Source organism: Panthera leo, chromosome F3 (genome assembly GCF_018350215.1).
Source record: "Panthera leo isolate Ple1 chromosome F3, P.leo_Ple1_pat1.1, whole genome shotgun sequence".
Taxonomy (NCBI): Eukaryota; Metazoa; Chordata; class Mammalia; order Carnivora; family Felidae; genus Panthera; species Panthera leo.
In genome coordinates, this window is record NC_056696.1 from 30,627,688 (window position 1) to 30,644,076 (window position 16,389).

The 16,389-nt window shown below is 38.1% G+C and overlaps 1 protein-coding gene across 12 annotated transcripts in view; it reads right to left on the reverse strand.

Moving 5' to 3' along the window:
* RPS6KC1 (ribosomal protein S6 kinase C1) overlaps positions 1–16,389 on the reverse strand; it is a 316,680-nt gene that overhangs the window by 153,772 nt on the left and 146,519 nt on the right. For all 12 annotated transcript variants that reach the window (XM_042925687.1, XM_042925694.1, XM_042925693.1 and 9 more), the window contains 2 exons: positions 14,402–15,997; positions 14,041–14,130 (listed from right to left, as the gene is read on the reverse strand). In XM_042925687.1, coding sequence (XP_042781621.1) covers positions 14,041–14,130; positions 14,402–15,997 — 1,686 coding nt within the window. The remainder of the gene's footprint in view (positions 1–14,040; positions 14,131–14,401; positions 15,998–16,389) is intronic.

A 16,389-nucleotide genomic window follows, 5' to 3' on the forward strand; every position in this document is an offset into this window, starting at 1 on the left:
ATTATTCTATGTTCTTCAATCGTATAGTAGGAAGTATATATTTCTTAGTTTTATAAAGGCGCTATCTGTTCACAGCTCAAGACCCAAAATGACTGATCAGCCATCAAGTCTCACATTCCATGTATGAATGTTGCCTTGCTCACAGTAGGCACATATTGCAATAATGACAGTTACAACAATGAAACAGCAGCTAACATTTATTCACTGCTTACTATGTGTAAGGACTGTTCAACATTTTATGCAAATGATTTTAAATTTCCAAACTTACAGAGAACTTAAGTAAGTTCTTATGGTGACCTTGGAGGAGCAAGAATATTGCATTTGTGTGTCCAGGGAAGAGGAACATCTGACCCAATCAGCTCAAAGAAAATTGTGAAAGTTAATGAGATAGTTTTACAGGGTCTAACAACACACCCTAAGGAGCTCTAGACTAGCGCCACACTCCAAGCCTCTGCTCATGAAGGTTTCCTACTAGAATTGAGCAGAGGGCTGCTGAGGTAAGTCTATGTAATACAATCAATGGCTAACATAATTTATAAAGGCACCTTTTTATTCAGTGAAAAGTCCAAAGTGCCATCGCCAGTGTACCCTACCCAAGTGAAAGCTACCAGGTTATGTCTGTTTCCCGTATCACTGCTGGAAATGTGCACTGGGTGAAATGTACCACTATTGGGGGAAAAGGGGCAATGGGTGGTCCCTGAAGTTACCAGATAAGCATAGTACATCTTCCTGAGCATCAAAGGATTTCATATATGGGGGGAGTGGGGGGTGGAGGAGGGAGGAGGATATTGTTTTACTATTAAGGGAAACACAGATCTATTCAGGGACCACAATGTAAAATTTGCATGGATTTACAAGCTAAAAAGACTTCAGAGAAACTTCAGGATCATATTTCACTCGTCCCCCGGGGTACCCATTCCATACCACCTCTACAGTCAGAGGTACTCGGGTAGAAAAGTTTGAGAGGTACGTCATGAGACAGACAACGTGTATCCCTTTACTGGTTTCTATGAACTTGCTCAACTAAGGACTCTAAGAACTAGGTTCATTAGTTTTATGCTGCTTTGAAATCCCTCTCAATTTTCTGCCAGAGAAAGATAAATAAACAGGTAAATAATGACGAACACACTGCTTCAGATGTGGATTATCACAGTGTTTGGTGGGCCCCAATCTAAGTGAGGCAACACAGGCAGTACAGTACCAAGAGACCCACCCCAGGTCCTAAAGCCAATTACTTCCCACTCTTCCCTTGGCTTGCTCTTCCGTCCAGGAGGCACCTGCCAACTTTAGTCTACTTCTTGTGTCCCCCATTTCTTTCTCCATCTGTCCTTGATCTTCCCCTCTTCTTTCTTCCACTGACAGCTGGCTTCTTTTCCTCTCCCCTTACTTCCTCTTTCTTCCCTCCCCTTGGTTGTCAATTGTTCAAGCTTTCTGACTTCAGGTCTAGAGAGACTGCTGACATCCACTCTAAGAAAAACTGCTTCTGAAAGGATGAAGGTGCCTAGGCTGAATGCCATCTTTATTCTGATTGGGCCAGTAAAGAAGGATAACAACTTTGAAAAGGCTTTTTTTTTTTTTTCATGGAAATCTGGAAATAAAGACACCAAACAGGTTTTAAATCCACCCCCTTAACAATGCAGCTTGAAGCTCTTCAAAATGACTTTATATTAAGCAGGGATTCATTAATTAATGTGAAACTGACATCATGACCAACTGACCTTGGTTTTCACAGATGACTCTAAAATACAACAAAGAGCTCTGTATTTAGGTAAGATACAAAGAAGAACTTCTTAATGGCCAGGGAATTTATATTATTACAGTAACTAGAGTAAGTTCTTGTGGAATTTCTTCTTCAGGATTTTCAAACAGAATTCTCTTTTTCTTTTAATAATCAGGATGCAGGATTTTGGATGCCTCTTTAATATGCTTTAAGGACCAATCATTCTTATATTAAAAAATAATGATATACTCTGAAATTATACTGCCAAAAAGAAGCCTGAGATTGTGTGACTGTCAAAACCATTGTTCTAAAACTGCTGTCCTTGCAAAATCTACACAAAAACTTTCAGTATAAACCAAGAGCACTGATTTATATACAAAGCTACATGATGACTACCACAAACACTAGGTGAACAGTCAGGTATATGTACCTAACAAATAAATTTGTGAGGCTGTTTTTAAGTATAAACACAGTGAAGCTTAGAAATCCCTTTAAACTCCTATGTTGAATGTTTTAAATCTCTGGGGGAAAAAAAAACCACAAAAGCATTTTAAAGGATAAATTTACCATTTTTGTGTCAATTTCCAAATATTTGTCCTATTAAAAACCAACGGGTCAAGTTTCTGCACATGCCCTTCCCCTGCTAGGATACTCTGTATTTGCAATTTCCAGGGTGGTAAAATAGTATCTTTATTCTCCACAAGTGCAATACTTACCATAGGCATGAAGCAAAGTGATGGAGGGGAGAACTAAACTATTCCCTAAGAAAATAAACAAATTCTCAGATTATTCCCACAGAAACTCAAAAAGAGATGGTGTTATCAAAGAATCCCAGATTTTTGTCTTTGAATCAAAGAAATGTTTTGTCATTCCACCATTTGACCCTGGCTGAGTATGTCACACTGAGCTTACTCTGAAAATGAGGACAGCGGGGACCTCTAACATTCTTTCTACCTGTAATTTTATGATCCTGAAAAGTGTTTTCAAAAGCACTCACGAGCCTTTCTCAAAACTTCTCCCTCCATTAACCTAAATGCCCAAAGAATGGGATTATGCTAAAATGACTAGCACTCCTCACACTTCTTTCTATCCACCGTCACCGTCACCGCTCTCTTTCCCTAAGAGATCTGGTGACAAACGAATTGCATCAGTGTCACTCAATGTAACCATTCTCATCTTTTAACGTCATGGAGACACAGAATTGGCTCCAGATTAGATTTCAATCCATCGAAAAATTTTTAAGGACATCAAATACGTGAGAACGGTTTTGTAAAATTCTAGAATTCTCATTTTAGCAGTATCGATTCTCACATTCTGACACAATATAGAATCTCATTGATTCATACTAATGATTCGAACTATATTTCACAAGTGAATAAACATGTTTAAATAAAACAATAAAGGTATCACAACATAAAATGTGCTTTGCCTACCTTTGTCTTACTCATGTTTAACACCTCATAGAACACTCTTCAACAAGCCAAGACATTTTTCAGTAAAACAGTGCTGCCTCGGTAACCCTTATTGTCAAAGGGCTTGCTAAAACATACAGTAAGAGAGTTTCACAGCCCTTATGGTATTTCCTGAGTCTCCCTCTTATAGTCAAAAATAATAATGTTAATCTGACCCCAAAATAAACCTTGCTCTTGAAAAATACAGGAGCAAAACAACCAGAGAGCTTGGACTTAAGAAACCATAAAATATCTATACCTACGCGAGAAGTGAAGAAAAAGAAGCCAAGTATGCACTCTCAGTCTTGAGGAAACCTGAAAGACACTAGAGAGTGCTCGATTCGGCAGCACATATACCAAAAGACCCTGGAGAGAGCATGCAATCCCAGCATTACTGAAATCACGACATATACCTAAGTACAGGTAGAGAGAGGCCTTGCTTTTTAGGATTACACAGTTTAAACCACACACACGCATTTGCCAAAGACATGACTCAAAAATAAGCAAAGATAATGTTAAGACTCTGCTGGAAATTGTATAGAATTTGAAAAACCTAGAAAGTGCATGTCAAACTCCCACTTTAAATAAAGACCAACCTTTCTACAAAGCTTCACGAAGATGAATCACCTTGCATTTTAAGCAATTTGGTACCCTCAACATCGCAAATTCAGAATTTAGTTTTCTTTAAGGGTCTGTAACTATTATACTGCTTGGTCAGTAAGGGAGTCTGACAGTCTACGTTTAGTTCACTGATGGATTTGATAAGGCACGCTTCCAGTCTGAGGCCATCACTTGATTCTGTTCTGTGGTTTCTCACCAAGGGACCCACACAGGTCATGTCACCCTTCCCTGGACCCTTTTACTCACAACACAGTTGCCCAGACCCGCTGCAAAACCCTCCAGACAATTCCACAACCTCCCTCTGGCAGTATGTTCTTCTGTTGCTATCTTCCTTATAGGACACGGTGGGAAATAGGGTAAATTTTCTTAGTAGTTCACATATAGAGAAATTCTATTTTCTTTATTATTTTATTTTCAGAATAAGTATTTAAATATTTCTCCCACTTTCTTAACTATACTTGTTAAATAAACAGAATCTTAGAAGCCTCATTTCTTTTCACTCTCAAAGTTCTAGTAACTGTGGAACTCTTATTAAAAGATCATATAAAACTCAGTAAAAAAGTTGCAATGAAATTGCAACAATTGTTGCAAATAAAGTATTTATGTAATAGTCAAACCAACATTTAGATGCTGGAAGAATCTGTCACATAAATGATACAGCACTTTATCCAAATATCAGAATGATGGAACAATTTTAAAGGCACAGATCCATGCAATAAATTAAAATGATAATCAGTAATAAGCATATTTTGGGGGCAAAGGGAGATACAGTTTTCTAATGCCACAGGGTTTAAAAAAATTTAAATATCTGACTTTAAGGATTCCAATTCTCACTTTTAGAAGAGAAACATAAACAACACAAGTACCTTATTAGCTTTTACGGTAAAAGAGAGATCTTTGGTGAAGAAGACAATATAAAAATTAATTAAGCCACAATGGCCTCCGATAGGAATAGAGAAAAGTGTAAAAAAAAAAAAATCTGATCTATCATTAGTGACATACTTGGACCAAGGAAAAGAACATCTTTCTTCGGCAATGAGCATTCATGTCAGCTAGGGCATGGAAACATTAGTACTGTGTTCCTACACAGACAGTCTTTCCCTGCAGCATCTGTTGCTAATTGAAAGGGACTAGAATTACAAAATTCTAGTCAATTTCTCTCACCAGCGCTTGCTGTGTATAAAGATTTTCTATGCAGGGGCTGAGCATTAGTCTTCCACTACAGCTGATGACTAAAGAACAAAGAGAAAGAAACACAGAAGAAAGCATTTTTTTTTTTTTTAATCCAACAATATATGGAACTAAATGGCAAGAAGAGAAACAGCTAAGCACATCTTTTGTTAGTTTGGTAAATTACAATTCTGTAAATACAACTATTCACCTGTAAAGGTCTATTAACATTCCAGTTAACCAACTGTATACGTGTTCTGTTTGGGTAGTCTCTTTGTTTACACAGGTCTTCAAAATTAATTATCGATACTATACCAATTATGTCCCTTATTTCTAGCTCCTAGGCACAGTGTCTGGAACACAGGAGGCACTTAATAAATGTTTGTTGAATAAATAGATCCTTCTTGTGTTCTGTGGCACTGCTCATTCAAGGCATTCAAAGCTTCTACTAAGGCCTCATCACATTCATTTTCCTTAAGTTCCATTGAGCACAGAGATCTCCATTCAGTCCTTTCGTACTTTTATATATGGTAGGCTAGAAAGTTTCAAACATTATCTAAAGCACACCCTGGCTGCTGAATGAAACACAGATTAAAGCAGGGTGAGAATGGAGGTCAGTCAGCTGATGACTACAGTAGTCCAGGCAAGAGATGACGGTGGCTTAAAGAGGGTGGTAGAACAGACGCCTTCCAGGGCACTTCTCTGCAGAGCGCAATGGCCGCTACAGTCTGCTCTGACATGGATAACATATGGCCAGGGGAAAAGCTGAAGAGCCCTGGGAGCGGGAAGAAGACAGGATTGGGAGGTAACTCATGGTTTCCCACGCCCCTGCTCCATGTGAGGAATCCAGGCACACAATCACATGAAATGTGCTACAAATGTGCAAGCTGGCTACAATATCTGGCTGCCAGTCTGGTGAGATAATTAGTATCACTATTGTTTGTAATGTTATCAAAACCAGTGCATCGTAGGATATCTACACTACTTAGTTTTCCCAAGGGTATTTATTATTTTAGATATAGAGACGATTTTTTTAAAGTTTCCTCAAACAAGACAAAATGTTGCAACTGAGAACAAAACTAAAAGCCCTATCAACCATGAGAGTGAAATTTCATTTTAGTTCCAGGTTTGAATGGTTTCTCTAATACCTATAAGCTAAATGATCAAAGTTTAGACATTTAAAGTTTAAAAGTCTGAAGGTGCACAACTGTTCAAAGAGAACACATATTTTAAAGGAAAGAATATGGACAGAAGAAAGGTACTTGCCTAAGGTTTCACATCTCTTAGGCAGATCTTAATTCTCAGAGTAATAGACTAGCTAGAGCCTGGAATTTGCACGTTTGTAGCCTATTATTTCAAAAGAGCATTTTGCTCCTTTTTTTCATATTTTATCCTACTTTAGAAAACGTTGGCTGCCCGCTTCTCCATTCTACATTCCATAAAGTCCTCCAACATTGTGCTCCATTGATTATTCAAATGCCACATCTGTTGAGGAGCGTATATGAACTACTTAAAAGTTGTCAGTATCACGTGACTCGAATTCATTAGAATATTATCCAGAGAAGCCTGGTGACAGAGGCCAACACTTTCCAGAGAGAAGAGTCTACGGCAGCTGGGGCTCCGCTCTTCACAGCACCACACGGTGACAGGAGAAGCGTGCTGCCCTACCTCACACACACTAGCTTCCCTGGCTCATCCCAGGCTCTAGCCTTGCTTCCTGCCACCACCTCATTATTAATCCTTTGGTTTTCAGGTATTTTAATTACCTGAAGCCCTGGGCCAGTTGTATTGTGCAGACTTGGGACATAAAGACACATCCCACTCAGAGAATTCAGGCTAGACTTGACAAAAATACTTAATTCTGCTTTTCTACCACTACCCAGCTCTGAATTTCTTGTTGTGGGGGTGACCTGGCAACATGTTCTGAGCATCCTGCAATGATCTGCGGAAGTTGGGTCAAAACTCCTTGATTTAACTTGATTCAGCAGTCCAGAGCCAAGAATTACCTGCTGGAGGGAGTTTATAGGTATCATTACACTACCGTCTTCTTGTGAGATAAAATAAGAAGTGGGTAACTACCATATGACTTCTGGTTGACTGATTATAATTATAATTCTGAGCTCTATACAATCTTGCTTACTCTCTCACCCTGCATTTCTAGTAGGGAAAAAAAAAAAAAACAAACCAACAGCATGCTCCATTTTCCATTGATCATATCACAACAACTCCATTCTGAATAGCCATCGGGTGTCACAGTGTTACCCAACCAAAGCCATTAAAGTTGATTGATGAGAAAAAGGCTAACTGAAAATTGTGAAAATGACAGATGCAGCTCCCCCCACCACCACTGCTGTTGTCGTGTCAAGTAGGCAGGGCTTCGTGCACTGCTATTAAAGGGGCTCAAGGAACTCCGTTTGCTTTGTCATCCATTTTTTAAAACCTTAGCATTTTTAAACATTTATTTGAGGGTAGCATGTGTGAATAACTGCTCAGAAGGAGTAAGCCCTGGTTACTTCAGGGAGATTCAAATTGACAAGATTTTGCATGGTATAGGACCTGATGACTTGGTCAAAGGAGCTGGCCGATAGCTCTGGTGCATGATGTTTAAGACTCAGCATTATCTCTTCTGTGTTAAGTATCAGAGGCAAAAGATAGTTCTCTTTCTTCTTTATAATAATATACTAGTGAGGCCAAGTAACTGAATAGTTGCCAAAAATCAACTTAGACCTGAAAATCAAAAAGCAATTACAATGCAGCTATTACTCAAAACCACAAGTATCTAGTCTCTTGTTCCTCTTCTAAAAAACAATCTGCCCAAGATAATAAAGAAAAAGGTTTGGAGCAAATAAGAGGTTAAGGTTAACTTCTTTTTAATAATCTAAAGGTTGAGGTGACCCCCCATTCCCCGGTATATCAGGTACTATTACGAAATGTACGGAGATCTTGTATTTCACCTCTTCCGTATGAAAATATTACTAGTTCTTTGACTCTTACAAATTCTCTAGTTCTAATGGATGAAGAATTTCTTTTCATGACAAGAGCTAATGTGCTATTCACTAAGGTGCCAAATAGCAAGGATGGAACATTTTGCTATTACTCAGCCTCATTCCCACTGGTAGAGATAAATCACAATCTGTCCTGATGAGAGAAGTATGATTTCAGAATGGGTCTATTTCAGTATGGAGTGACCTTAACACAGAGGTGAAGGTAACTAGCCCATCACTGGGGGATGTGTGGAGGATCCAAGATACATCCTACCCAGGGACGGATCCCGAGGTTCCAGACCTTCAAGCCAGTATAAAGCAACTCTTTAATCCTTCCATCACGAGGGGTCTGCCTGAACAAGGTAAGATTTGCGTTGACTTGAAGCTCTTTTTGCTTATCCTAATATGACTATACTCATGGCACAAACTTCATCAGTATACAGGGATTAAGTGTATCAGAGAATTTTCCTCAGTGTAAACTTTTCACTATTCTATGGCAAACTTGAAAAGTTACTGGTTCTCCCAAAGAAGATATAGATTCGGTCTTTATGACAATAAGAACTAAAAACAAAGGATTAGAAGTACTTGCTAATTGTTAAAGGAAAATGTTAAAACATCTAATATGTACAAGAGAGTTACTGTTGAAGTTTTGCTGAAGGGTAAATCAAACAAAAGAATCAGTGTTTGAAACATAATGTTTAAATATTAACCACAAATATTTTACTCTCAAAATTATTTCTATAGCTCCCTCTTGCCTTTTTCTTCTTTCTCCTTTGGGAAAAAAATTTTTAAAAGCCTACACCAGGGATACAACCATATTTCCTGGTTAGACCATTATTAGTTCAAACTATGTATCTATATTCATTTGAGTTCTCTCTCAACTTCACATTCCTAAAATAGATCACTCATGCTTGCTGAAGTTACCCAGGACCCAAACATTCTCAGATCCAAATGATTCTTTCTTCTTTAAACAATTTTGTTTGTGGAGAATCTTGGCAATCAAATTTCACCCTACTCAAAAAGTGTCTTGGCTTCTCTCCTCCATATGAAAATACTTTCCATAAATCCCTCATTTCTGCATAATACATATTATATAAATACCTTACAAATGAGTACAGGTATACACTTAGAAAGTCCTCCAAGTGAAATAATTATTTTAACCCTACTAATATTAGACAAGAAATCAGTATGTAACCTTGGGGGAGAAATTCTTGCCTTAATAAAATAAACTTGAATTCTGACTGCATTTTGTGTAAGAACAGTATTAGATGATTTGACATCTGTGATATTTTTTATACCCTACAAATCTATTTGGCTAGTGATAAATTAAGGTCTAGGAAGTCTTAAATAACATGCCCAAGGTCATGCAATGAGTTAACAGCTGATGTGGGACAAATATTGAAGTTTGGTCATTCTTAATTCTGCCTTAATATTCTAAATCTTAAACTTAATGATGGCCTCATGATATTTTAAACCATCCATGGTCTGAGTCCTAGATCTAATTATCAAATACATAACTACGACATAGAGTACCATGCTTAAAAAAGCAACAAATGACATGTAAGACCCATTTATGAAAAAGGGCAGAGGAGACTACCCCCAAAAAATATATTCATAGCCTATTTGATAAAGTCAGGCTAGAAGAGCAAAGGGTGGTAGTAAATAAATGTCATGCTCTAAAACTGAATTTTACAGATAGTTTCAGCATGATTTTTCTATGTTTCACTTTTCGCCGTCAGCTGTGAGCTGTTTCCAAGTGTGAAATCGCCTAAGAGAGGAAGCAAAGCTGTCATTTGACATCTGGGAGCGTGGAGATTGGGCTGCAGTAAAAAGCATTTTGGACTTCTTCAATTTACACACATATTCACCTATAAATTCTCAAGTCTGAAAAGTATTCAACGAGAAATATCAATGTAAATTTCAAGCATTTATAAAGGCTCATAGTGGAGTGGAAAATAAAGGTGAAGGACACACTCTGATAGGTACCATATCAACTTGTGAAGACTGGAATGAGAAACTTAAGTGATTCAATTAGCATAATAACAAACATATCAACAATTTTACTCACTTGCCTTAGATTGCATATTAAACTTTCAAATACAGTCTTTTGTGCTTTATATGCTTAATATTAGAGGTTCTATTTCCTAGCTGCTTTTTTTTATGATGAGAGTCAAGACTTAAAAAAATACTGGTAAAAAAAAAAAATACTTTCTTGACACTTTATTCTTCCTTTATACTTAAAATGCTGCAACAAAAATTTATTCTACATTATGGTAAATCGTTTCAATGATAAAGCACATAAAATCCTTTGTGTGTGGTATACACAGATACAGAAAGAAAATCAGAGTAATGACAAGGAAGTCCTCTAGAGAAGAATAATCAATTTACTCCAGTTTTTATTCTATAACCTCTCACAACGAAAAACAGGAGAACCTGTCTGTAGGGCTCTTAATAAAGTATCTAAAAAGCTCCCAATATGGAAACCAGGCAGTGTTATGTTTATATTCCTATGCTATACCATCTATTCCCACTCCGGGGGTCTGTTTCTTTACTCTCTGTCTTCCTGAACTCTGTCCTGTGTTTCTCTGGTATGAAAGGAACCCATTTACCATGAATGATGTTTATTTAAAATACAACCTTTCTAGAGAATCATCCTAGATAATCTAAGGATACAAAGTGAACCTAAAAGGAATGATTTCTACTTTGAAAACAGGGCTGGGTTTGATCAGTGAATTCGTATTCTCAAGACCCTCTTGATAGGCCTGCAGCTGCAGCCATTTATTTGCTGGCTTTTTCACAGATGTAGACAGAGAAAGCTCATTGGTTTTTGTCTTTTTGTTACTGGACTTGTTTTCCTTAATATAAAAAAAGTGGTAACTTTTTAAAAAAGTTCTTCAGGTCATTGTGGAAACTTGTGAATGTCAGATATCCTTGGTAGTATGCAGTGCTGAAACGACCATGACTTTTTAAAATCTAAGATCGCAAAGTTGGCAGAAACTCTACTTAAATAACAGAAGGTGATCATTTGCATTTCAAAATTTATCTATCTTGCTTTTCCCCTCAATTAGACCAAAACATGTTGATTCACAGGTTTCTGTGTGTGTGTGTTTTCTTTTTTAAACTTATTTATAGAGCAGAATAATGGCCCCCCTGCTAGTTTGGCATGTGCTCAAGTTTCTGTCCGTGTAAATCGAATCTGTTACTGGAAATTTTTCTCAAAATATGAAGGCACATCATCCACAAGATGAAAAGATACATTGCTGATATTATAAAGTACAGGGCAGGTGGATAATGTTTTTAGGACAAAAATGTGATAAGGATTCCCAGGAGGGAGGAGTGGTCGGGGTAGAGGCTGCATGCTGTTTAAACAGAAGTGGGTCGTTCTCATCACGATCTTATGACAACTTTACTTTCTAACCAAACATCAGCTGCTGGACGTGCCTTAGAGTTACTCGGACAATAATACTAAGGTTAGAATTAGAAAATGGAAGGGCAGAGGGGATGTGGGAGAGAATTACTGCAACCCTTAGTGTTTCTAAGAGTAGAGCAAAAGATGACTAAGTACTCTGTGTCCCCACGCGTTAATGGATTTGCAACTTTTAAGCATTGAAACATTAGCATATTAGCACTGTTCCCACCCTTTGGGGGGGGGAAACACTATTTATAGTGTTCATCAGTAGCACTGCTGTTCACTTTTGAAACAAACAGTAATTTACAATTTTTGGTTCCAGTTCCCCTTGCATTGTAAGCTAGGTGTGGGAGAACCCGGACACTTAACGGAGTTCTGTAACTCTGGGTTTACAATCATCTACATTACAAGGCTAGCTCTACTTTTCAGTTAAGGCCATTACTGGTTTTATTTTCCCCTGTTGATGAAACAAATTAATAGGTCCCAAAAATAGAAGAGACTTTCTACATCGTTCAATGCATGATATAATGCTAGGGCACTTTTGCAACTCACAAAGCTTGAAAGTACAATTCTTTCACGCAAATAATTAAAACAAAGCCCTTCTTCAGACAGCTTTTCTCAAATGTTAGTGAAGGACAACCTGGAAAATGACAGCAAAAATCCATTAATGGTAGACTGCCACCTGCTGGTAAACTATGAGAACTGTGATTTGTGGGGAAAGGTTTAAAAATAAAAATAGGGAACCGATCTGGATTAAATTTGCTGTTTCGAGTACACAAAATTAAAAGTATCTATTTGTTGATGAATGTAGTATAGTTTTGTTAAACACATATTAAAATGTTCAGGTGGTCAACATGCTGTGAATGTTAAAGTAAACATCGTACGTTGAAGAAACAATTCTGCTAGAACGCCAAAGCATAACCTTACAGTTTTCGAGAAGAAAGTGACAATAAAAATAGGAAATAAGGAGTCAGTTATAAACACTAAACAATGCCTCATCACATCTGGTTTGATGTGAGGTGTATCCTGCACTTCACTTCTGGATTTAACAGGTTTCATCTAAAAGAACTCCCAGATTTGGAGCGTGTGGGTGGTTTAGTTGGTTGAGTGTCTGACTTTTAATCCACGCTCAGGTCACAATCTCATGATTTGTGAGTTCGAGCCCCGGGTCGGACTGTCAGGCTATCAGTGCAGAGCCTGCTTGGAATTCTCTCTCCTTTTCTCTCTGCCCCTATTCCACTCATGCTTGCTCTCTCTCTCCCTCTCTCTCTCTCAAAATAAATAAATAAACCTAAAAGAAGTCCCACATTTAATTTTGATCCTTAAGCCTCCAAATTCATTACAATTAATATATGTATTTATGTACACTGGCACCTAAGATGTTATTTATCAAACTATAGAAGGGGGTGAGTGTTTAAAAAAAGAACCAGATAACCATAATAAAGTGATTTCACATTGAAATTATTTTTGTTATCCCATTAACTAAATCATACTAATAAGGCTTCAAAAAACAGCATAATATTATCTACTTGAGAGAAACAAAAAACGGAGGCATGCTCTATTGCCCCTAGGAAGAAATAAAATCAAACACCCCTAATTTGAGGGAAGAAAGAGGAAAAGAAACAGAAAGCTAAGAAAAAAAAAAACCAAATCACGTTTTCAGGAAACAGTTTTGGGATATTTGCTTTGCAGGCTGAAAAACTTAGCTATTCCCCAATCCAGGAGTAATTCTTAACAATGAAGGTTGTAACTTAAAACAATATAGCTCTTTCAATCCTAATTATAATCACTTCCCATTATGCAGGGAAACAATGTTAGCATCAATAATACACTGGTTAGCTAGGAAGCGTTAAATACTGTATTAATCAACAACTAAGCAGATCATGTCACCATAATCAGCTTGAACCTCCTTTGAAAGCCAGTGGGGTGACAAGTGAAGTAACTTGGACTATCCAAAGAGGCTGAGAGCCGGGCAAAAGGTGAACGAACTTTGGATTCAAATATAGCCCCATCTGCACTGACAGAAAGACACTCACACAAATCCAATTCATATGCTTACGTGACCTGTAATTATCAGCAAAGGATATAACACCCCCCGAAATAAAGCTCTAATTAAAAAAAAAAAAATAAAGACAATACAGTAAGAGCAAGAGAAATCTGTTGTGTTGAGTATTTGGCTAAACTGGCTATTTTAAAGCAAGAAAAACATGCTTCCTAAAATGTCTCAAATACAGAGAGAACTCTAAAATCTGCTCTGCATGCCAGGGCACCTCATCACTGAAGTCACAGTACTGCATTTTTTAAAAGTCCATATTTTATCCACTTTTCTCCTTGGGAATTTTACCGCTGTAGTTGGCTACCTCTCACATCTTAATAAAACCATCCACTGAAAGAGGTTCGGGGTATTCAAAGGTCCTTCTAAACACTGAGAAGTTAAGACACTTCTAAGACAGAATTAACTGTCTCTCCTAAGAGAAGTACAAGCCCATTTAACAACAAATACACACACACACCCCTCTAGAATATACAATGGTTTCTTCCCCCAACTTTCTTTTTTTGAAGGATTTGAGAGATACCCAAACCCAACACCTATGTGAACCGCTAGAGAAAAATACAACTTTTATTAGGAAAAGAGAGAGGCGGACCTACTTTTTCAAGCGAAACATTTTAAGAGATTGCTCTAACCTGGGGCACAGTACATTCTCTCCATGGCATCACTGTCACAGGAATCTTCAACCTCGCTCCACCTGCTAAAATACGTTAGCTGAATGTGTCCTAAAAACAAAACGACAGGAGAAATCAAAACATTTTTCTCTTCCATTTTCTGCAGAAGTGAACTGTAATTACTCCTTTTGTAGCTAAAAACAGTATCATTAAGAATAATGGCATCATTAAGTACTAGAAGCTATTACTGGGGGTGAATTTGCCGCACTGATAATGAAGCTCTAGACAGGAAATGAAGATACTAATTACAAGATAAAACGCCTACTCAGTTAATTGGAAGCAACAGCGAATAAAAAGAAATGCATTTGCAAAAGTTCCTGACCTCTATCATTCAATAAGATGTTGTTTGGGTTCAAATCGCGGCACACAATTCCCTCTCTATGTAAAGCATCAAGGGCTACCACCATTTCAGCTGCCCATCTTTGAATGCAGCCCTCGGGGATGTAAAACCTGGAGTTTAGTGCTAATTTTTTATCAAGGTCCTCAAAAATCTGATGTATTTCCTTGTCTCCTTCTAGTGCTAATCCACTCTCTCCCTTAGTCTCTGAGTCTCTCTGAAACAAAGTCAGTTCCTCTTTAGCCAAATCCTCAGTTTGATCTGTAAACAGCAATACTTCTTCAGTTTTTAAAGTGTCTGTGTTTACATTATATTCATTAGCACCTGAGAGTGGGTTAGAAATACGGAATATGCTTTCTTCTGTGTTGGCTGCAGTGACTGCAGACTCAACCGCTCCAGGTCCTTGGAACTTAGGATCCGAGCTGTGTAACAAAGACATGTCTCCTGAACTACTGTGATCACCGGCTGTCACAAACAACATCCCAAGATCCCCCGGTGCGCTGTGTTTCTCCGCTATACTATGGGATTTAGGCCTGGAGGGATCACTCAATTCCTCTGTGCCATTTTCCTCACTTGCTTGGCGTTGTTCAGTACTAAGCCTGAGGCATAAAACATCAGGGGCTTCCAACAATTTACTTTCAATTATGCCTATATTAGTCTGTGTAAACGGAGTGGGTCCCATTGCTTCACCGTCTTTGATGGGCTCCAGTTCACCAGGTAGATTTACAAGGAGATCGGGCCTTCCTTCATCAGTGCCGATGACATCATCAAAAGCAGCATCTTTAAAAGAAATAACTGGGACAGAGTCATCTGAGCCCCTGCTAATGGTGTCCTGAGCTATAAACTCTACCTTGCTTTCGCTAGTACTGAAACCCCTGGAAGTGCCGTCTCCATCTGGAAGAGTGAAAAATGGTTTCAAAGGCTCTGACTTTAGACTATACAATTTTTCTCCAAAATCAAGGCCTAGGAGTTCACTAGTGCTATCCTTACTGTCTATTCTAAAGAATTCCATGGGGCTGTTTTTAGATCTACTAAGGGAATCGGACGTTCTTGGAGAACTATCTGCTTCTAGGTCATCATCTCCAGCAAAGAACTTCAGCTCGTGAGCTATGTGCTGGGTGCTGGGGCTGCCACTGTCAGCAGCAAGGTGTGCTGGGAAGCTTTCGATAACTCTGGGATCAACAGCATTCCCTCCGATCTTCACGAAAGGCTCCTCATTCAAGGACCCTGGCTCAATCTTTTCTTGCCCATATTCATTGCATAGGGTCAGATAACTAGTGGTACATTCCTCTTCCGAACTTGAGCCAGAATCTGGCCATTTTGGAGAGCTATCTTGGCCTTCTTCGTCTTGGTTGCTATCATCTTGAGAGCTTGGAGTAAGACTAGTCTTCAGAGGCAGAACTTTAAGCATCGTTCCACCATCGCTTCCTCTGGATTCAAAGCTGCTGCTGTCCTGAGGACTAGAAGTTGGCTGTTGCAGGTGAACTTTAGTGAGTGCAGATTTTTTCACTTCCCCGATGTCAAAGCTTTCTTCAGGACTTCTGTTTAGAAACTTACTGATATATGACCAGAGTTTGCCACCTGTGAACAAGTATAACCAAAAAAATTTTTAAGATCCCCAAATTAATGGTTACTTATTGAAGCCAAAAGAAAAACCAAAAGCATTCTAATAATCAATCAAAAGCAAGTCAGCAATATCCATTAATATCAAGTATGCTATAAAACAAGCATTTTAATAAAATGTATTTTTTTTGTGATTGCTGACTGGTGAGTATAGTTTTAAACCTATCTCCTGATATCAATTATTTTTTAAATGACAACCTATTTCTTCCTTTGAAATTATTTTAACAAATACTAATAGGAAATCCCACAGCTAGAACACTGCTGTAAATATGATTTAGCTGTTGGAACATGTGATTATGTTCTGAGCTGTTTATGTAATAATTTTTTCAAGCATGGCCCCTTGGTCAAGT